This window comes from Mus musculus, chromosome 18 (genome assembly GCF_000001635.26).
Source record: "Mus musculus strain C57BL/6J chromosome 18, GRCm38.p6 C57BL/6J".
Taxonomy (NCBI): domain Eukaryota; kingdom Metazoa; phylum Chordata; class Mammalia; order Rodentia; family Muridae; genus Mus; species Mus musculus.
This window is the reverse complement of record NC_000084.6, coordinates 7,207,542-7,231,046: the sequence shown is the minus strand read 5'-3', so window position 1 is coordinate 7,231,046 and position 23,505 is coordinate 7,207,542. Positions and strand designations below refer to the sequence as shown.

Below are 23,505 nucleotides of genomic sequence, written 5' to 3'. Positions count from 1 at the left end.
AACTAGTCCACTCTGCAGTACATTTAACCCCTTCATGGAGGCAAGGTCCTCCTTACCTCATTCAAATCTCAGGTGTTCTATTTTTAATTGTGAAGGAGGGCAATTTGCTGATGCCCTGCACCTGTGACGAGTATCAATAACTACTTTCTTCACTTTTAAAAATTTTTATTAGATATTTTCTTCATTTACATTTCAAATGCTATCCCAAAGGCCCCGTATACACTCCCCCCGCCCTGCTCCCCTACCCACCCACTCCCACTTCTTGGCCCTGGCGTTCCCCTGTTCTGGGGCATAAAAAGTTTGGCAAGACCAAGGGGCCTCTCTTCCCAATGATGGCCAACTAGGCCATCTTCTGCTAAAAATGCAGCTAGAGACATGAGCTCTGGGGGAACTGGTTAGTTCATATTGTTGCCCCACCCATAGGGTTGCAGACCCCTTCAGCTCCTTGGTTACTTTCTCTAGCTCCTCCATTGGGGGCCCTATGTTTCATCGTATAGATGACTGTGAGCATCCACTTCTGTATTTGCCAGGCACTGGCATGGCCTGACTGACTTCTGACTGACTTCTAGAGTGGTTGGTTGTACAAGCTTGCAATCCCACCAGCAACGGAGGAGTATACCTTTCTCCACATGCTCACCAGCATCTGCTGTCACCTGAATGTTTGATCTTAGCCATTCTGACTGGTGTGAGGTGGAATCTCAGGGTTGTTTTGATTTGCATTTCCCTGATAATTAAGGATGTTGAATATTTTTCTCAAGTGCTTCTCAGCCCTTTGGCATTTCTCAGTTGAGAATTCTTTGTTTAGCTCTGTACCCTATTTTTTAATGGGGTTATTTGAATTTCTGGAGTCCAGCTTCTTGAGCTCTTTGTATATATTGGATATTAGTCCCCTATCAGATTTAGGATTGGAAAAAAAAAAAACCCAAAACCTTCCCAATCTGTTGGTGGCCTTTTTGTCTTATTGACAGTGTCTTTTGCCTTACAGAAGCTTTGCAATTTTATGAGGTCCCATTTGTCAATTCTTGATCTTACAGCACATGCCATTGCTGTTTTGTTTAGGAATTTTTCCCCTGTGCCCATATCTTTGAGGCTTTCCCCCACTTTGTCCTCTATAAATTTCAGCGTCCCTAGTTTTATGGTTCTTTGATCCACTTAGACTTGAGCTTTGTACAAGGAGATAAGAATGGATCAATTCCCATTCTTCTACATGATACGTGCCAGTTGTGCCAGCACCATTTGTTGAAAATGCTGTCTTTTTTCCACTGGATGGTATTAGCTCCCTTGTCAAAGATCAAGTGACCATAGGTGTGTGGGTTCATTTCTGGGTCTTCAATTCTATTCCATTGATCTACCTGTTTGTCATTATACAAGTACCATGCAGTTTTGTTTTTTTTTTTTTTTTTAAATCACAATTGCTCTGTAGTACAGCTTGAGGTCAAGCATGGTGATTCCACCAGAAGTTCTCTTATTGTTGAGAATAGTTTTTGCTACCTAGGCATTTTATTATTCCAGATGAATTTGCAATTTACCCTTTCTAATTCAGTGAAGAATTGAGTTGGAATTTTGATGGGGATTGCATTGAATCTGTAGATTGCTTTCCGCAGGATAGCCATTTTTACTATATTAATCCTGCCAGTCCCTGAGCATGGGAGATCTTTCCATCTTCTGAGATCTTCAATTTCTTTCTTCAGAGACTTGCAGTTCTTATCATACAGATTTTTCACTTCCTTAGTTAGAGTCACACCAAGGTATTTTATATTTTTTGTGACTATTATGAAGGGTGCTGTTTCCCTAATTTCTTTCTCAGCCTGTTTATCCTTTGTGTTGAGAAAGGCCACTGATTTGTTTGAGTTAATTTTATATCCAGCTACTGCACTGAAGCTGTTTATCAGGTTTAGGAGTTCTATGGTGGAATTTTTAGGGTAACTTATATATACACTATCCTATTATCTGCAAAAAGTGATATTTTGACTTCTTCCTTTCTACCTTGTATCCCCGTGATCTCCTTTTGTTGTCGAATTGCTCTGGCTTGGACTTCATGTACTATATTGAATAGGTAGGGAGAAAGTGGGCATTTTGTTTAGTCCCTGATTTTAGTGTGATTGCTTTGAGTTTCTGTCCATGTAGTTTGATGTTGGCTACTGGTTCGCTTTATATTGCTTTTACTATGTTTAGGTATGGGCCTTGAATTCCTGATCTTTCCATGACTTTTATCATGAATGGGTGTTGGATTTTGTCAAATACTTTCTCAGCATCTAATGAGATTATCATGTGATTTTTGTCTTTGAGTTTGTTTTATAGTGGATTAAATTGATAGATTTCCATATATTAAACCATCTTTGCATCATTAATCTGATCCTGATTTAACTTTGGTACCTGGTATCTGTCTAGGAAATTGTCCATTTCATCCAGGTTTTCCAGATTTGTTGAGTATAACCTTTTGTAGTAGGATCTGATGATCTTTTGGATTTCCTCAGGTTCTGTTGTTATGTCTCTTTTTTCATTTCTGATTTTGTTAATTAGGATACTGTCCCAGTGCCCCAGTACCCTCTCTTTACTCTGGCTAAGGGTTTATCTATCTTCTTGATTTTCTCAAAGAACCCGCTCCTCATTTGTTTGATTCTTTGAATAGTTCTTCTTGTTTCCAATTGGTTGATTTCTGCCCTAAGTTTGATAATTTCCTGCCGTTTCCTCCTCTTGGTTGAATTTGATTCCTTTCATTCTAGAGCTTCTAGGTGTGCTGTCAGGCTGCTAGTGTATGCTCTCTAGTTTCTTTTTTGAGGTACTCAGGGGTATGAGTTTTCCTCTAAGGACGGCTTTCATTGTGTCCCATAAGTGTGGGTATGTTGTGACTTCATTTTCATTAAACTCTAAAAAGTCTTTAATTTCTTTCTTTATTTCATCCTTGACTAAGGTATCATTGAGTAGAGTGTTGTTCAGTTTCCATGTGAATGTTGGCTTTTATTATTTATGCTGTTATTGAAGATCAGCCTTGGTCCATGGTGATCTGATAGGATGCATAGGATAATTTCAATATTTTTTATTTGTTGAGGCCTGTTTTGTGGACTATTATTTGGTCAGTTTTGGAGGAGGTACCATGTGGTGCTAAGAAGAAGGTATATCCTTTTGTTTTAGGATAAAATGTTCTGTAGATACCTGTTAAATCTATTTGTTTAACATAACTTCTGTTAGAGTCCATGTGTCTCTGTATAGTTTCTGTTTCCAGGATCTGTCCATTGGTGAGAGTGGGGTGTTAAAGTCTCCTACTATTATTGTGTGAGGTGCTATGTGTGCTTTGAGCTTTATTAACATATCTGTAATGAATGTGGCTGCCCTTGCATTTGGAGCATAGATATTTAGACTTGAGAGTTCATCTTGGTAGATTTTACCTTTGATGAGTATGAAGTGCCTCTCTTTGTCTTTTTTGATAGCTTTGAGTTGAAAGTCAATTTTATTTGATATTACAATGGCTACTGCAGCTTGTTTCTTCGGATCATTTGCTTGGAAAATTGTTTTCCAGCCTTTTACTCTGAGGTAGTATCTGTGTTTGTCCCTGAGGTGGGTTTCCTGCAAGCAGAAAATGTTAGGTCCTGTTTGTGTAGCCAGTCTATTAGTCTATGTCTTTTTAATGGGGATTTGAGACCATTGATGTTAAGAGCAATTTAAGAAAAGTAATTGTTGCTTCCTGTTATTTTTGTTGTTAAAGTTGGGATTCTGTTTTTGTGGCTGTCTTCTTTTAGGTTTGTTGAAGGATTACTTTCTTGGTTTTTCTAGGGTGTAGTTTCCATCTTTTTGTTGGTGTTTTCCTTTTATTATCTTCTGATGGACTAGATTCCTAGAAAGATATTGTGTGAATTTTGTTTTGTCATGGAATACTTTGGTTTCTCCATCTGTTAAGATGGAGAAACATTGAGAGTTTTGCTGGGTATAGTTGCCTGTTCTCTTAGGGCCTATATAACATCTGTCCAGGGTCTTCTGGCTTTCACAGCCTCTGGTGACAAGTGTAGAGTAATTCTAATAAGCCTGTCTTTACAAGTTACTTGACCTTTTTTCCTTACTGCTTTTAATATTCTGTCTTTATTTAGTGCATTTGTTGTTCTGATTATTATGTGTCAGGAGGAATTTCTTTTCTGGTCCAGTCTATTTGGAATTCTGTAGGTTTCTTGTATGTTCATTGGTATCTGTTTCTTTAGGTATGGCAAATTTTCTTCTATAATTTTGTTGAAGATATTTACTGGCCCTTTAAGTTGAAAATCTTCATTCTCATCTACTCCTATCATCCATTGGTTTGATCTTCTCATTGTGTCCTGGATTTCCTGGATGTTTTAAGTTAGGAACTTTTTGCCTTTTGCATTTTCTTTGATTGTAGTGTGCATGTTTTCTATGGAATCTTCTGCACCTGAGAATCTCTCTTCCATCTATTGTATTCTGTTGTTGATGCTCACATCTATGGTTCCTGATTTCTTTCCTAGGGTTTCTATCTCCAGAGTTGTCTCCCTTTGTGTTTTCTTCATTGTTTCTACCTCCATTTTTAGATCTTCGATGGTTTTGTTCAATTCCATCACCTGTTTGGTAGTGTTTTCCTGTAACTCTTTAAGGGATTTTTGTGTTTCTTCTTTAAAGCCTTCTACCTGTTTAGCAGTATCTTCCTGTAGTTCTTTAAGGACTTCTACCTGTTTAGCATTGTTCTCCTGTAATTCTTTAAGGGATTTTTGTGCTTCCTCTTTAAGGCCTTCTACCTCTTTAGCCATGTTCTCCTGTATTTCTTTAAGTAAGTTATTAATTTCCTTCTTAAAAATCTTCTACCGCCATCATGAGATATCATTTTAAACCCGAGTCTTGCTTTTCAGGCGTGTTGGGGTATCCAGGACTCACTGCAATGGGTGTACTGGGTTCTGATGATGCCCACTGTTCTTGGTTTCTGTTAGTAAGATTCTTATGTTTGCCTTTGCCATCTGATAATCTCTGGTGTTAATGTTCTAGCTGTCTCTAGCTGGAATTTGTTCTTCCTGTGATTCTGTTTTCCTCTGTCAGCACTCCTGGGAGTCCAACTCTTACCTGAGTCCCAGTGGTCAGAGCACTCTCTGCAGGCAAGCTCTCCTCTTGCAGGGTAGGTGTCCAGATTTCTGGAGCTCTGATCCACCTCTTGAGTCCTGGGGTCAGAGTCCTCCCTGTAGGCTGACTCTTCTCTGGCAAGGAAGGTGCCCAGGGGTCTGGGTCTCAGCTCCACCTCCTGGCCGAGGAAGAAGGCCCAATGGGACCCTGTCCAAGAAGCTCTGTTGCTTCTGATTCCCATGTGCTGTCCAGTGATCACGAGGTCCTGGGTGTGCTAGGGGTCCTGCAGCATGGAGAGTCCTCTGGGGCCCTTGATGCCCCCAGCGCCGTGGTCACACAGAAGATGGCAGGGCTGGCCCTGACCAGAAAGAATCTCAGCCTCTGGTTGGGCGGGATTCCTTTGTCCCTGTTCCCGCTGGCACAAGACCCTCCTCTATTCTTTGGAGCTGATGTTGTGTTCCACTCACCTGTGATCCCGAGGTCCTGGGTGTGCTAGGAGTCCTGTGGTGTGGAGAGTTCTCTGGGGCTCTTGGTGCCCTTGGCTGGATTCAGGCGGAAGATGGTGAGGTGATCCCGAGATCCTGCAGCTTGGAGAGGGCCTCTGGTGGGTCCAGGTGGAAAATGGTGGGCAGTAACTTTCTCTGTTGGGCCATTGAGTCACTCACAGCCATGAAGCTTCTTCTGTTTCCTTCTTGCAACACATCACCAAGTCTTACAGAATTAAATTCTTTTCACTCCAGCCCTTTCTGTACCTACTTTAGGTCCTATTGTTCTGCTATTGTCCACGAGGTTTCCCTCTCCCCAGTTTCTTTGTCAGATTTTTTTCATGTATGTATGCAAAGGAAAAACATGTTTTCCTCAATTGCATCCTGAAAGTCAACATAGAAGACTTTTGTGACTTCAGGGAGAGCGAGTGTTTCCTCCCTACAGGAGACTGCCTCTTCCTGCAGCTGTGAGTGGCTCCAATGGAGGCTCTCCAAGGTGGCCTCAAGTTTCTGATGCCCATGATAAGGCCAGCTGTGACTCCTGTTTCTCTCTGGTTATAAGCAGGATTCTCACAACATCCCCATCCAGTTTGTTGAACCTTCTAGAACAGCTCACAGGCTTCAGGAAAACATGCTCCTTGATTTGTTTTATATTGCTGTAGTAAATACCATGAGCAAAAGTACCTCAGGGAGGAAAAGATTTACAGCTTATAGTCTACTATGATGGGAAGTCAAGTCAGGAACTCAAGGTAGGAACTAAAGCAGAAGCCATGGAGGAGTGCTGCTTACTGACTTCTTAATGGCTTGCTCTACTTACTTCCTTATACAACTCAGGACCAATTGCCTCCCCCCCCCCCCCCAGGCCTTTCACATCAACCATCAATCACTAATTAAGAAACACACCCCAGGCATGCCTATAGGCCACTCTGATGGAGGCATTTTCTCAATTAAGGTTTCTACTTCCCAGATGACCCTACCTTGTACAAACTTCATAAAAACTAACCAGCACACAGGTTTTGTTTTTTTGTTTTTTTTTTTTTTGTTTTTTTTTTTTTAACAAAGAATGCTACAAAGCCCATGAGGAGCTTTATTGGGCTGAGGCTTCTTGGCCCTTTCTAGGCATGTTCTTCCCTCCCCAGGAACACCTTGTTCTTTGATACTTTTTTTTTAATGGAGACTTCATATGAAAACTGATGAATTTTTAACCATTGGTGACCAACTTAACCTTCATGCCTGCTTTCCTTCCCAAGGCTAACTAGTAAAGTGGTAATTTCCAACCCTGATGGTTACCTTTATCCTTTTGAGGACAGCCAGAATCCTGACCCCAAACAGAGGAGATCAGCCAATCCATTAGCATGCAAAAGACATTTATCACCTTGAAGATTACAAGATTTAAGAATTATATATCAGTAAGCTCAGCAAAGACCAAATGCCCAATCTTAGTAAGAGCAATTTTCAAATGTAGATTGCATTGCCCAATGCAACTAATCAAGAACTGGGGGACCATTTACCACTTCAACATATAACTTCCATCCTTCAGTTGCTCCCTCAAGGTGTGCTTTTGGACCCCATTTAATGCCTTAATACCACCCTTTGTTGTAACTGTTTAAAGGAAGCCCACTGTAAATGTTGATGCTTAATTGGAATAACATTTTATGACACCCACTACAGCTTTTCCATGCTTTTGCTCATCATAATTCATTTAACAAATTATAACCCACTCAGAGAACTTTAAAATTTTTATGTGCCATGTGTGAGGAGACTCATTTCCTAGCTTGCAGAGAATGTGGCCTTATTTAACCTTTATATGGCATTGTGTCTTCTTCCTAGGGGGGGAATCAGACGGCAACGGTGATTGCCTTGTGTTCCATGAGGGATTTCAACCTAGCTCAAGAGACCTGCCAGCTAGCAATTAGAGATGTTGGCGGGCTTGAAGTCTTAATAAATCTGCTCGATACAGATGAAGTCAAGTGCAAGGTAAGAACTTTGTCACAATGGTGAGAAGCTGGAAGCTCTGGGTGTCTACTACATCTGTCTGCCTCATTGTCGTTCACTGTCATTGCTGATGATCCAGAGGCTGCACTTCATGTTCTTTCTAATTTATCTGCTTTCTCTTCCTCCTAGCTGCATGTGCTTTTGAAATGAGAAGTGTATATATATATATATATATATATATATATATATATATATGAAGGAAAAAGTATAAAGGCTGTGTGTAATCTTCAGGGATGGAAACTATTTCTTAAAAACCTTAGCTGGGAATGGCCCTTAGGTAGACTTAGGATCCTGGTATAGCTGTCTCGTATGAGGCTATGCCAGTGCCTGGCAAATACAGAAGTGGATGCTCACAGTCATCTATAAGATGGAACACAGGGCCCCGATGTAGAAGCTAGAGAAAGCACCCAAGGAGCTGAAGGGGTCTGCAACCCTATAGGTGGAACAACAATATGAACTAACCAGTACCCCCAGAGCTCGTGTCTCTAGCTGCATATGTTGCAAAAGATGGTCTAGTTGGCCATCACTGGGAAGAGAGGCCCCTTGGTATTGCAAACTTTATATGCCCCAGTACAGGGGAATGCCAGGGCCAAGAGGCAGGAGTGGGTAGGTAGGGGAGCAGGGCTGGGGAGGGTATAGGGAACTTTCAGGATAGCATTTGAAATTTGAAATGTATATAAAGAAAATATCTAATAAAAAAAAGCATAGCACTGGGTATATATTAAACTCTCAATCATCTGTCACTCCCCCCACCAGATTGGTTCATTAAAAATCCTGAAGGAAATCAGTCATAATCCTCAAATCAGACGTAATATTGTTGACCTTGGGGGCCTACCAATTATGGTTAATATACTTGATTCTCCACACAAGAGTCTTAAGTGTTTGTCAGCTGAGACGATAGCAAATGTTGCCAAGTTCAAGAGAGCTCGGCGGGCAGTGAGGCAACACGGAGGCATTACCAAGCTGGTGAGTACCACCATTACCATCTTCAGATACTAGCAGACACCTACATAGCCCTTCTTTCTGGTCTTATCTGATGCTTTGTGCATCTAGTCATCAGGATGTGTGGCTTGAGAATCTTTTTTGTTTGTTTGTTTGTTTGTTTGTTTGTTTTGTTTTGTAACATGGCTTTAAGAATGATGTAAATATATTTGTTAGCAAGGGCCAAAAAATAATATTGAAACCTCAATTTCTTTTCTTTTTCCCCATTAATTAATTATTTAATTAATTAATTAACATCCAATCACCTCTCCCTCTCTCTTCTCCTCCAAGTCTCACCTTTACACACCCCATCCCTCCTCCCTTCTCTAAGAAGCAACAGTCCCCCATGGATACCAACCCCTTCTAGCATATCATGTTGCAATAGGACAAGGTGTATCCTTTCCCAATGAAGCCAGACCAGGCAGCTCCGCTAGGGGAAAGGGATCAAAAGGGAGGCAACAGAGTCAAGGTCAGCCTCCACTCCATTTGCTAGGGAACCCACATGCTGCACATCTGCTACAGATGTGTTGGGGCCCTAGGTCCAGCCCATGCATGCTCTTTGCTTAGTGGTCCAGTTTCTGGTCTTTGTACGTCTTTGTAGGTTGACTTTGTAGGTTTTTCTTGTGGAGTCCTTGACCCCCATGGCTCCCTCAATTTTTCCTCACACTCTTCAACAAGACTCCCTGAGCTCTGCCTAATGTTTGGCTATGGGTCTCTGCATCTATTATCATTAGCTGCTGGATGAAGCCTCTCAGAGGACAGTTATGCTAAGCTCCTGTCTTCAAGAATATCAGAGTATCATTAATAGTGTCAGGGTTTGGCTCCCTCCTATGAGATGGGTCTAAAACTTGGACCAATCATTGGTTGACCATTCCCTCAATCTCTGCTCCATCTTTATCCCTGTACATCTTGTAGGCAGAACAAATTTTGGGTCAAATGCTTTATGAGTGGGTTGATGTCCCCCTCTCTCCACTGGAACTCTTCCCTTCCCCTATATTTCTGCTGCTAGGAATCTCAGGTAGGATTACCTCCATAGATTACTGGGAGGCCTCAGGTCTGACAAGTCCCCTATGAACTACATTTCTCAGCCCACAGCTCAATTTTCAAATAATAGAGAATTTAGAAAATATTGTCACCTATGTCACTGGCTGGAATCCACTGCAAGATCAGAGGAAACAGAAGGTGCTAATTAACCAAGGCATCATCATAGCTCAGTGATAGAATGATGTCCACTATGGGAAAGGGCATGGGCTTAATTCCTGGGATGATGGAGAGATTCTGCGGACATGGAAGTGTGTGAGGATAAGAGTGAACAGAAAATGTGGGAGAGGTGAGAGGAGAAGGAGCAAGGCTACGGTTGTGGTAGAAGGTGGTCTCAGGAGCCCCAGCCTCTGATGTGCTGACTCACACTAGAACTTTCCTGCACTGGCAGTCAAGCTGTATTGTCAGTTAGAAAACAGAGCAGAAAGCAACCTGGGTGTGGATGGTTTTCACTCAGTTAATGTTTGAGAAGTGTCTGTATTCAGCAGCAGCAGCACTGTGGTTTTAGAATATTGATAACAAAAGAGGAATATATATTGTTTAATAGTATATAAAATGTTAATATCAAATTATTGATACTTAAGATATAAAAATATAAAGAACTGCTCACACACAGAAATCTATATACACAGTTAAAAATGTACATTAGGAATATATGCAAGGAGTTGGTCACAGAGGTATCTTGGAGTGACTGCTCGGTTTTCAGGGGAAAGCTGTAGAAATGAAGAAAAACATGAATTTCCTCTTACATTTTTCAACTTGTCTTTCGTGTATAAGACTTACCTTAGTCATCAGGAAAAATGATTATTTCAGTAACTACTATCAAAAGAAAAAGCATGTGTTCAAACTCTTGTCCCTTCATCAAAGACCTTAGAAAAGTACAAGTGCTGGGGACAGGGTGATAGATTAGCTTATAGCTAAGTAGGAGTGCTTGTCAGCAACCTGGCAACCTAGGTTCAATCCTGGAACAAATATGGTGAAAGGGGAACACCAACTCTCACATGTTGTCCTCTGACCTGCACACATGCACCCCCACACACATGCACTTCCAAACACTCATGCGTGTGTGCATACACAGAGGGAGAGAGAGGAAGAGGAAGAGAAAAAAAGAGAGATTAGAGGGCAAGAGAAGAAATGAATTTTAATTAAAACTTTAACAAGTAAATTTAGTGCTGATCTCAGCACCCATGTTAAGCTAGATGAGATCATGTGCATCTGTCATCCTGACACTCATATGGTGAGATCAGATATGAAGAGAGGAAAATCCCCAGAAGCTCTCAGACCAGCTAGCTGGCCCACACTGCAGGACACAAGAAACACAACCTTGAAAAGACAGAAGTGAGAACTGACAAGAGATTATCCCCTGACTTCCAAAAATGCATCATGTCACACCCATACAGATGAACACACACACACACCAGATATCACACGCACACCAAATCAAACATATACACATTTAAATCTTGAAAGAAATTCAATAATCATTGTAAGTATTAAATTATGAGATAGACTGGTATAGCTGTTCATGAAAATAACTCCCATAAATTATAAGAATAAAAAAATAAGTGCAAAATGGGGGTCTTTGGGTCTTTGAATCTCGCATCACATTTTTGAACCTAGTATTTATCCAATTGCACTAACCTAATAAGATAATGACACTCATTTTATTGTGATTTGAAATAACAGGCAAATTAGGGCTAGGAATGGTCAGTATTGGATGCCTGCTTTGAGGTCTTGGGTTGAGAATGTGGCAGTATGTGCAGGATACAGACAGAAGTAAATATTCATCTCTACCATGAGGATGCCACAATTGAGTAGTGGTGTCAGACAGAAAGAACATAGCTCCCTAAAGTACTGTGTGCATATTAGGCATCCAGCTGAAGCCAGCCAGTCCTGGGAATGGTAGAAAAATAAAGGATGGGGAGGGGTAGTCAGTTCTTCTAGGAGGGGAAAGCCGGGCAAGGCTGGAGGGAGGAGATGCTGCTTCATGGCTTGTGGAAGGTTTCTGGTAGACAGACACACCAGGAAAAGCATTTCAGGAAGATGAGGCAAAGGCTGGCATGGAAAGTCTCAAAGTTGCTGTTGGTTTAATGTGGCCAAATCCATGGTAAGATGTCTGGAGTACAGAGATGAAGACAGAAAGGTGGGCTGCTCACCACAAAGCTGCATGCAAAGAGTTAGGGGGGAGTTAAGAAGTTTGACATTTAGAGGGATAATGAGAATAACTGTTGCAGGGAGATTTTGTAGACCTGTCTGCCTTGTGGGCAGCCCCACCATCTTAGAATTCTCTTTCTGTGTGTGATCTCTCTAGTAGTTCACAGCTAAAAGCTGTGGCTATATTCGTTGTCTTCCCACCCTGAACTCCATTGTCTTTTGAGCCAAATTTGGAATTGAAATTGAAGGTCAGCTTTAGGTGTGGGATTTCATAAATTTGGCATGGATGTTTGTGACTATGTGCGAATAATCATGGGTTTTGGTTAACGAGAAACAGTATATATAATAGTTATCTCTACATCCCAAGATAAAGATAGCCAGTCCCCGAAAATGACAGATAACCTCCTCTGGGAGAGTCTCCTTTAGTTCCTCCACAGGGCACTCTGATCTACTACTATGTGCCTTTATATTGCTTTTCTTTTATGTCTTCAGTGATTTTATCATTAAAAAGAAAAAAATGGAACACACTGGCAATTTAGTTTAATGGGTTCTGCTATCATGTGTGCATAGCTGTGCCCTCTTGTCCATGAATTTGAGAGGCATAAGCCATTGAACTTGCTTTGCAAAACTGGACTGGCTTTGGAGAGCCTGGGTTTCTGAAATACTGGCAGTGATAATGTGGGTTATAGTAGTAGTGGTAGTGTGGTATTGTTGCTTGTAAAAAGGTTTTGTCTTACAGCTTATGCTAGTTTCAAATTTATTAGCCCAGATTAATTCTCAATTCTGCCTCTGACTTATGGGAATGCAACATTATGCCTGATTTACAAATAATACTATGAATTCTAGTGCTGTACTAAAAATTAATATCTTGAAGTATTTTCTCAAAGGAAGAAAGCATGAGAGCTCACAGACCCAGAGGAAAATGGTATGGGATGAATATTTTGTTTCTTTGTTCTCATTGTCTATACAATAAACATACTGTTTAAATTAGGTTTACTTGTGATGGAGTTAGTTATGGTAGGATGAGTTTTACTTTTGACATAGTTAATTATGGTAGAGTGAGTTATATGGAGAATGGATTCACATTTATTTTAAAGGCTTCTATATTTGGGCTGGTGGGATGACCTGGTGGGTCAAGGCACTTGCTGCCAAGCCTGACACCCTGAGTTCAGTCTTCAGGACACATCATGGAAGGAAATAACTGGTTCCTGCAAGGTGTCCATTGACCTGCACACATGTCCATACAGTTACACACATGCACACACATACAACACACACATAAACAGCCTCAAATAATAAAAATAAAAATGGAGGCTATGTATATTATATACATCTATTTTCCTAGGTTGCTCTATTGGACTGTGGACAGAATTCAACAGAGCCAACTCAACCAAGCCTGTATGAAACCAGGGATGTAGAAGTGGCTCGATGCGGGGCCTTGGCGCTCTGGAGCTGCAGTAAGAGTCACTCGAACAAAGAAGCCATTCGTAAAGCTGGGGGCATCCCCTTGCTGGCTCGGCTACTGAAGACTTCACATGAAAACATGCTCATTCCAGTGGTGGGGACATTGCAAGAATGTGCATCAGAGGTGCCCAAGCTATTCTAGGTTTTGTTTGTCTTTCCTTCCCTCCTTTTTTCTTCCATCCATGGTTGTTCTGTATGTGCACATGGTTATGAATGTGTACATGTGTGTTCACATGTGTATGGGCGTGTGCATGTGGGTACACATGCATGTGTGTGCACAATTAAGCCAGAGTCTGATGTTGAATGTCTTAATGGATTGCTCTCCACTTTGTTTACCGAGGCAGTTTTTCGCTGAACCTGAGGCTTGCCACTTTGGCTCGTCTAGCCAGCTAGCTTGCCCTGGGAATCTCCTGCCCCTGTCTCCCAAGTGCTGAGATTATAGATAGGCCTCTGTGCCCACCTGGTTTTTAATTGGGCACTGGTAATTTGAACTCTGTGCTCATGCTTGTGTGCTAAGCACTGAACCCTCCTGCCGGCCTGCTTTAATAATAATCCTCAAGTTTAATAATAATAATCTTCAAGTTTGCCATGAAATTTAAGGAACCTTTTCTTAAATGTCTTTTTTTAAAAGAGAGAATGAAAATCAAATTAAGCATCCACTAACTGAATGTGAACTTGTGATATGTTGTTCCCAGTATTGGATAGTTCTTCTGTCCTTGAACAGACATGGAATGTTTGGACTTTGGTGTCCAAGCAGTTTGTTCAGGGTGGTTATGATTATAGTCACATTATACATTCATATTTATTAATGTTTTTATTTTTCTAGGAAAACTACCGAGCTGCCATCAAGGCAGAAAGGATCATAGAGAACCTCGTGAAGAACCTGAACAGCGAGAATGAGCAGCTCCAGGAGCACTGTGCCATGGCCATCTACCAGGTGGGGCTGGCTCTCTCCAGTGGATCTCTTTGTTCCTGTAGTTAGAGGCAGCATTTCTAAACACCCAGCCCCCCCCCCCCCCCGAGCTGTGCTAATTCTTGTACTGTGTGTACTGTGTATCAAATACCTGGTCGAAAAGGGAGAAGAAAGATGGATTTGGGCTCATTGTTACATATCATTATGGTGAAGTAGTGATTGTAGAGCAGCCTAGTTCACAGTGCAGGGCAAAGTAATAGAGATTGTTCTAGTCAGTATAGACAAGGAAGGGAAGAGACAGAGAGAGAAAGAGAGAGAGACAGAGAGAGAGGGGGGGAGAGAGGGAAAGAGAGAGACAGAGACAGAGAGAGGAGAGACAGAGAGAGCAGGAAAAACACACTTCCCAAATACCCTACCAGTGATCCACTCCTTCCAGCTACTTTCCAGCTCCTGAAGGATCCCCAGACCTCTCTCAAGATAGTGCCAAGCATGAACAGCATACAGTAGAGGACACAGTGTGGATTTCAGAGCCAAATCTTCATGTTAGCACTTGGGAATGTGCAGTTTTAGCAAGTACCCCAGGGGTCTTAAAGACCTAATAGGGTGAGAACTGCTATACTGTGATGGTAACAGATTTACTCATACACGTGCCAATTTGTCAACTGGTGTGATTATTTACATCCTTTAAGACCTGCATCTCCCGCTCAGTGTAGCTAGGCCCTTTGCACATTGGATACAATAGCTCATTAATACATGATGAACCTGTGTTGCTTTACACCAAGTCTATTTGTAGAAAGTGATCTTGGGAAATGTTTCTTCTACCAAGGATAGTTGAATGAATGTTCTCTATGTGCATGCTTGCTCCTAGGGTGTGTGAATGTGTGTATATGCATTTTGTTATGAATTTACTTATTTCAATCTCCACTAACTTTGTGTGGATTATTCTCTAGTATACCAGAGCACAGATTAGAATTGTCAGGGATGAGGGTGGCCTTAAAAAATAAATGTCTGGCTGGTTGTGGCCACACAAGCTTCTTTCTAAGCAGAGTGGACTACTTAAGGTGAGCATAATGAGAGTGGACTCCAAACCACATCAGAGATGCTAGAGATTACATTCCTTCTCTAAGGCTTCTGTAGACAACCATAAACTGGGTGGCTTCAAAGGGATTTTGTTTTCTGGAGTCTGGAAGTGGATAATTAAGATTTACACAGGGTAGTTTCTTTAGAGACCTTTGTCCTTGGCTTGCAGTTAACTGTCTTTTCCCTGTGTATGTCAGTGCTGTAGCCTCTCTCAGGAAAAGGTCAGCCATCTTTTAGGTACTCATCCCAACCTCATCTCACCTTTACCTTGCCCCCCACACCCACTTAAAATCCAAAGCACTAAGAGTTAGATCTTCAATTTTTGAATTTTGAGAGAGTATCGATAAACATGTATTAGGGATAAATAGTCCTGATTTACACACACACACACACACACACACACACACACACACACACACACAGAGAGAGAGAGAGAGAGAGAGAGAGAGAGAGAGAGAGAGAGAGAGAGAGAGAGAGAGAGAGTTCTTCAAAGCTAGCTGCCTCACCATCAACTCTAGTAAGAATTTATTACCCTGATAATTATCAGGCCTCACTCCTTGTTTGACCTCATAAGCCCCATCACATAGCCCCATCACATAGCCCCATCACATAGCCCCATCACATAGCCCCATCACATAGCCCCATCACATAGCCAATGAGCATGCAGATGAGGCATCTTCCAAAACCCCTGTCCTGGCCAACTGTACATAGCCACACAAACCTTGTCCCAGAGACCCTGGCTACATTCCCAGGGCATAAATTACCCCTTTCTCTCCCCCACCCCTATCCCATTAAACTGATTCAGTTTTCTGAAGCTGTTCCCAGGTGTGTGTGTGTTCTTTGCCTGAGCACTCACCACTGACCAAGATCCTGCCTGCATCCACTCACTCGGATAAACTTCTCTCCCTCCAGTCCAGCCCAATGTGCAAAGGGCCTGGCTACCCTTCTGCAGGAGAAGCAGAGAAGCAGACTCTGGCTGGCAATCTGTTACACAAGATCTTGGAAATCCCACTAGGTTCCCTGCAACTCTGATGCAGACTGTTACAGAACAGCAGCAACTTGCAATGGAGAACTCTCATAGATGAGCCTCATTGGCCAGCACTGAATGCTTGATTCCTTGATCTCTGACAGCCTTTGGTTTGACTTTTTGTTCAGTGTGCTGAAGATGAGGAGACCCGAGACCTGGTTAGACTGCATGGAGGACTTAAACCCCTGGCCAGTCTACTCAATAATACAGACAATAAAGAACGATTAGCTGCTGTTACTGGGGCAATATGGAAATGCTCCATCAGCAAAGAAAATGTGATTAAGTAAGTAAGGCATTTGATATTTCATAGTATTTTATAGTAAAATATAATCAAGTGGTGTTTATAAGGGGATAGTGGCTTTGACTATAATCAATAATGTGCATCATTAATGTGGAGTAAAAGGTAGAATGGAAAGATTATTAGGAAAAGAGACCTCTCACCATCCTACTATACAGAAATTTTATGTTTAACATGGGTTGACATGCTCTTTCTGTGTGAATAGGCCACTCCACATATGAAAAGAAACATACATTTAAAAATCTTATGTTCTCTATCAAAGTAATGCACTTTGCAAATAGAAGTAGCCTACACATTCTTCCTTAGTTATTACCTTTATTTATTCTTCTCTCATACAATACACCCTGCCCATGGTTTTCCCTCCCGCTATTCTTCCTAATCCCCCATCTCCTCTCCCTTAGATCCACTTCTCCATTTTCCTTTAGAAAAGAGTAGTCCTCCCAGAGATATTTTTTAAAAATTATTTGTGTGTGTATACATGTGTTGCTGTGGGTGTGTATACAGATGTGTGTGTAAGCACGTGCAGGTATATATGCAGATGTGTGCAAGTGTATGTGCAAACGTGTATGCCAGTGTGTGTCTCTGAGACCAGAAGAGGAAGTTAGGCATGTCATCTATCTCCCTTACTGCTCCCTGAGCCTCAGTTGACTTTTTTTTTTCAAACCTTGACTGGAAGCCAACAATCCCTACATGAAGCTATGGCTGCTGATGGGCACTACTCACCCAACTTGTTTGTGCATTTTGCATCCAAACTCTGGTCTTATGATTTCACAGCAAGAATTTCTAACTTTAAAATGCTGAGCTATCTTTCCTCCCCTAGTTTCCATTTTTAAAAACATAAATGAGGCAGCTGAATGGCTACTAATGACTCTTAACTAACCTCTCTTAACTAACTGCTCTGAAAAGGTTATGATTTCACTTAATTTTACTTTAATGTATTTGTAAAGGTTTGGGTGTTGGGGATCAAACCCAAGGCCTTGTGCTTGAAAACCAAGCAATCTACCACTGAGCTGCATTCCTGGCTCTTATAGTTCTACATTTGTTTTTTAAACAAATTATAAAATACTTATAATTTTTATTCATTTTGATTTTTAAGACTTTCTCTGGGTCATTTTAGAATTAACATTTTTCATGAGTATTTTGAGAAGTTTTTTTTTTTAATTTGGTATTTTCTTTTAGAAATTTGCTTAGCCTAACAGAAAGTAGGCTTGTTTAAGAATATTTGATGGAATTTGTAATAAATATAACCTCAACTAACACAAACTCTATTACTGGTAGTAATAAAATACATCTATAGCTTAATACATAAATACTGATGAAATTTATTAGAAATAAGAAAAAATTCTCATTTTGATAATGCTTCATTTGATTTAAATATACACTGAAAAACATCACAGTAAAATTACTTGAAGATAGATTCTAAAACATACTATGGATTAATAATAATGAACTAGTCTGAGAAGACCAATTAAAATGTTTTATTTAATATTTATACATGTATGTAACATGTTTAGATCAACTAATCCACACCTATTCTTACCTCTCAAATTTCTTCTTTCCCCTCCTCTTTCTCCTCCCAACTTCATGTGCTCTTTTTATTTTATAAAACATACTGAATCCACTTAGTGGTGCTTATCTGTGCATGAGTACAAGACCACATACTGAGTATCCATAGCCTTTTAGAACTACATCCCTGAAGAGAAGTGATTCTTCCTCTCCCAGTAAACATCAATTGCCAGTAGCTCCTCATATTGGGTTGGGACTTCATAAGCCCCTCCCCTGCCATAATGACTGATTTTCTTGTATCCAAGTCTTGTGTACAAAGTCCCAGGCCATATGAATTTGTGTATACAATTCACATATTATGTCCAGTAAACACTATTTCACAGTAATTGTCTGCTTCTTCTGTCTCTTATGATATTGCTGGCCTCTCTTTCATGATGATGTGTGAGACTTGATGGGGAGTAAATTTAGACCTGAGTATTCCACAGTAAATTGTTCTGTGCTCACTGACCTGCCTCTGTATTAATCATTATTTATTGCAAATGAAGATTTTTGGATGAGACTGAGAGATGCACTGATCTATGGGTGTAAAAATTAGGACTTAAGAGTACAGTTTAATACCATGTTCGTTTAGCAGAATAATAGTCATTGCTTTTTACCTAGTGCCTATGACCTACCTATCCAGTCATGGAATTTGGGCCTAGTTAATTTCATCTCCTCTTAACTTCTTTAGAACCACATGGGCTTCCTTGTGTTGTTCCTCATCTTAGTGCACTGTTTTGAGCTTTTCTCCATTTAGCATGCTGTCTGCTGTCATTGTACATTGTTTGCATTTGTTTAGATATGTCCCTTATAGTTCTAGATCCTCAAGGACTTTTATTGTGAAGGGATATTGGCCTTTTCAGCACCTAATGAGATGAGTACCTGGTTTCTGTCCTTAAGTCTGAATGGTGGATTGAGATGACTGATTTCCATAGATCAGAGTAGAACACTTCTAAAATCTGAGTTGCAGTAGCTTTATTGCTCATTTTGAAACACAGTGATGTGTTGTACAAGTATATATACATATATATGTAGATGTATATATATGCTAATATTCATATATGGATCCACAGATGCTAAGATTCATATATGTCCATAGCTGTCTCAGAGGCTATCTAATATCATGATCAAGAACATAGGTAGGTTGCAGGTGGCTGGGTATGGGTGCTAGCCTTACTACTTATCAGATCAGTCATTTGAATGAAGGTTAAATGGGTCTACTCAGTAAATTTTTTATGTGGATCAAATGAGCACAGAAAATATAGTACATGGCTAAATTAATATAAATAACTACTTAGCAAGTTTTTTATTTTTCTATCTTTCCTGCTAACTTTGGACTATAAACAACCTCCTTTCCTTGAACCTAGGTTTCGAGAATACAAAGCCATTGAGACACTGGTTGGACTTTTAACTGATCAGCCTGAAGAAGTGCTCGTGAATGTGGTTGGGGCCTTGGGAGAATGCTGTCAAGAATATGAAAATCGGGTCCTAGTCCGGAAGTGTGGTGGCATCCAACCTCTCGTGAACCTCCTGGTTGGAATAAACCAAGCACTTCTTGTGAATGTCACAAAAGCTGTGGGCGCATGCGCAGTAGAACCAGAAAGTATGGCGTAAGTGGCTCTGGAGACAGGGGGATTTTACCTGTGAGTGCTACAGGGAATGTCTGAATGGTCATAAAATTGTCACATCACTTAGAATTTATGTGCACATATGAAAGACACTGTGTTACTATGAGAATATTCATGATTTGCAACGTGAATATTATGACTTGCCTAGCCAGAACATTATCTTGAAAGAGAAGTGGTCCTGTGTTGGGGATAGGTGTAGGGATTTCCAAAAACCAATAGTCAACTTGCCCCTGTGGAAACCATATGCAATCACCAAAAATTTTCTCTGCCTTTTAGAGAGCAATTATGTTTCCATCTAAAGTATCATATTTCTTATTTCTGGCAAATTCAGAAAGCATATTTGCATTACCTATAATGTAACAAATGAAATACCAAGGATTTAAAACTGTGACCTTAATCCTTGAATAAATTATTGTGTATTTAAAAAGATTTAAACGTGAATTGAAAAATATTTGGAAAAATTGATTGGTATGGAACATAGGTAAACTTTTTCTTTGTTGTTCTAACCAAAGTGTAACATCAATTCACATGGTGTGTGTATTTATCTAATATTATACAAACTTAGAGGTGCTATGATGTATACAGGTGGGTGTGCCCAGAGCACATTCAGATACGGTACCTCTGTATGAAAGAGACTTCAGCACCGCATACTCAGATGTTTGTGGGAGATCCTGGAGCAAAGCCCAAGTAGAAACCAGATGATAGCTGTATATCTTTCTTTATATATATTTTATATATAATAGTTACCTACTTATATTCACTATGTATATATTTATGTATACATCTACTTACCTGCCTACCTGTCTATGAGAGAAAAGTTTATTGTAAGGAGTTGGTTCCTATAATTGTGGAAGCTTGGTGAGCTTCAAATCTAATAGAGTTTGGGTTGCAGACTGGAAATTCAGGCTAGCACTCTGCTGGTAGAATTCTCTTTGAGCAGGGAAGGTCAGTTGATAGCCACATGTGTGATGAAGGTTGATCTGTTTTCAGCCTGCCCACTTTAAGTGTTAATCTCATGAAAAATATCTTTCATAGAAATATGTTGCATAAGACTTGCCAAATATGTGGGATCTGAAGCCCAACCAACTTGACACATAAATTTCAGCATGACAAGCTCATTCTTTGCCAGTTTGGCACCAATATGTGCATCTGTAAGCCATATTTAAGTTGTAGATAAATACAACAGGGATTTTGCCCTGTGTGATCCTCTCTCCCATGAACAACTGGAAGTGTGTCCATTATTTTCAGAGTTCTGTAACAGTTGTTTCTTCTCAATATCATTGAACTTAATAACTATGTAGAGTGAACAGAACTTAAATACAAGTATATAAAGTTAGCAAAGCTCATATTATGAAATGAAGGAGATAAAGGAGTGGGAAGTTAATACATAATCCTTTACAAAACATTTGTAACATAATAAGGATGAAATATTTGTGGCAGTTGCGGTCCTTATTGTTGCTGGCCACATGACAATTTCTCATACTATAACCATTCCCTGCTACCCTGAGCAAGCACATCACTGGGCTCTTGTTGGGGCCAGCCTGTGGCTCTCATGTCCGGGTTTGAGCCTGGGAGGCAATTGTAGCTGAAAGAGAAGAGGGAACCTAAGCAGGTCGAGAAATAATGGAGCCAAGACAATGTTCTGGTCAAGGCTCAAATGTTTAACGGCGGATGCACTTATATAGAAGGGGGGAGGCCCATTCCCACCAATTCATCCTTGGAGCCCAGCTGCAGGTGACCACACTCAGGATAGGGTGTGGTCTCAGGAATAGCTCAGCAGCCTCCCAGAAGGTAGCAGTATCTTGAAGAGGAACAGCGACAGTGGCTGAACAATGGAGTGATCTAGGGAGGCAGGCTCCACCCTAGGTTTTCTCCTTAGTGGCAGCAAAGTCAAGGTCTGGATCAGCCAGCTTCAGGTTGGGGGGAGGTTACAGGCTCTGGTTCTTAATCTTTTGGGTGACTCAAATTTATATTCCTAAAGGGTCTGGGGCCTTAGTTGTCACTTCAGTTACTTTCTATTGTCATGGTAAGACACCATGATCAAACCAATGTGTGGAGAAAAGTTTATTTGAGGCTTTTAGTTTTAGAGGATGAGTTCATGACCATCATAACAGGGAGCATGGGAGCAGCCAGGCAGGAATGGCACTGAGGGTGGCTTAGAGTATATATCTCTACCCACCAGCATGAAGCAGAGACAGAGAAAGCTATTTGAGAATGGCATAGGCTTTTGAATGACCCGTAGTGACACACTTCCTCCAACAAGACCACAGCTCCTAACCCTTCCCAAATAGTTCCACCAAGTAGGGACCAAGCATTCAATTACATGTCTCTTTGGAGGCCATTCTCATCTAAACCACCAGAGCAGTTTTGACTGGATTGAGTTGCTGTTGTTTTCCATTGGTTTGAACCACAGCTTATGACAGTACTGAGCTAAGTCAGGGGATCTTCCTGTATTTTAGACATATTCTTCCTTTGCTATCTAGTCTCACCCTGATGGCTCCTTGGTAGTCAGCTATAACCACAGGGTGGTCACTTCCTTCTCTCCATCATTGGTTGATTGATTCACAAGTCATTTGGCCGTAACTAATATCTCAGAGAATATACAAGATTTTATTTGCATAGATCAGAGCCTGTTCTCATGGGACCCCAAGCACCTCATCTTTGATGACTCTGACAAGACATTTTCAGTTCCATGCTTCAAATGTGCACCACCAGACTTCTCTTGATATTTTAAATAGATGTAGTTTCAGTCAAATATTTTAAATAGATGTAGTTTTACTCAAATCCACTGAAGAAAGGTCAGAGAAATTAGCTTCATTCTTTTCTTATTCTGATTTTTGGAGATTCTAAGTTTGGAAATATCAAAAATGGAAATGAAACAAACAAACAAACAAACAAAAAACCCCTAGGCTTAAATAACCTTCTTAATTGAGATCTGGAGAAAAACAAGTGAAAACTTACGATACTGATATGTCAATAAATATGTTTATTAGTCAATCTACAAAATTCTATGTGGATCTTAAAGAAAGGATTGGCTTATGGTAAGGGCTATAAGAACTACTGAAGAGTAAAACCTAAAAATAAAATATATTTCCCCAAGCAAGGAAATTGTCAGAGCTACAGATATGAAAGTGTGAGACACATCTGCCAAAGATTGTGAATTATTGAATTGAAAGTAACATACTGAAGCTTCCACATCTTTTTAGGCTCCACTCCAAATAAACCCTATTATTGTCCAATGCATAGACAACATTGCTTTTTATAGAGAGCAGATTGGGAAAGAGAATGGCCTCAGAAGTGTGCAATTCCCTTCAGGTACCCAGTTATATATGCATTACAAGACATCAAGAGAAATGGAGTTAGGAGAGTCATGAGGCAAATCATTTGATGTTATCTTCAGTAGCATCGGGGATGCTGGATAGGAAGGATGTGGAGACAGTGACTATCAGATTGCAGCAGACTGAAGCTCTCAATTTAGTAGTATACCAGATTAACTGTTGGGATGTTCAGAACTGGGTAGAAGTGTGTTCTGTAGACAAACAGAAAGGACTATTTAATGGAGTTACATGAGGAAACTATCACAATGGCTAGTAGATAAATTCAGATAAATAATTTTTCTGCATCCACAGTTTTCAAAAAGTTTTTCAAAAAAATGCATAGACCATCTTAAGAATCAGGTGGTTAAAGAATACAGAGAATGGGGGCTGGGAGATGGCCCAGTGCATGATGTGTTGCTGTAGAAGGATGAACATTTGGATTTGCATCACCAGCACATGCTAAAGAGCTGGAGTTGGTGGTGTATCCCTGTAATCTCAGCACTGGGAGGTGAAGATAGGAGG

At 40.5% G+C, this 23,505-nt stretch overlaps 1 protein-coding gene across 6 annotated transcripts in view; it reads left to right on the top strand.

Annotated features, from left to right (window-relative positions):
- The window catches only part of Armc4 (armadillo repeat containing 4), a 210,041-nt gene that overhangs the window by 67,227 nt on the left and 119,309 nt on the right, over positions 1–23,505 (top strand). For all 6 annotated transcript variants that reach the window (NM_001357492.1, XM_006526313.4, XM_030250622.1 and 3 more), the window contains 6 exons: positions 7,371–7,517; positions 8,292–8,501; positions 13,057–13,299; positions 14,002–14,112; positions 16,324–16,478; positions 19,406–19,648. In NM_001357492.1, the coding sequence (NP_001344421.1) occupies positions 7,371–7,517; positions 8,292–8,501; positions 13,057–13,299; positions 14,002–14,112; positions 16,324–16,478; positions 19,406–19,648 (1,109 nt within the window). The remainder of the gene's footprint in view (positions 1–7,370; positions 7,518–8,291; positions 8,502–13,056; positions 13,300–14,001; positions 14,113–16,323; positions 16,479–19,405; positions 19,649–23,505) is intronic.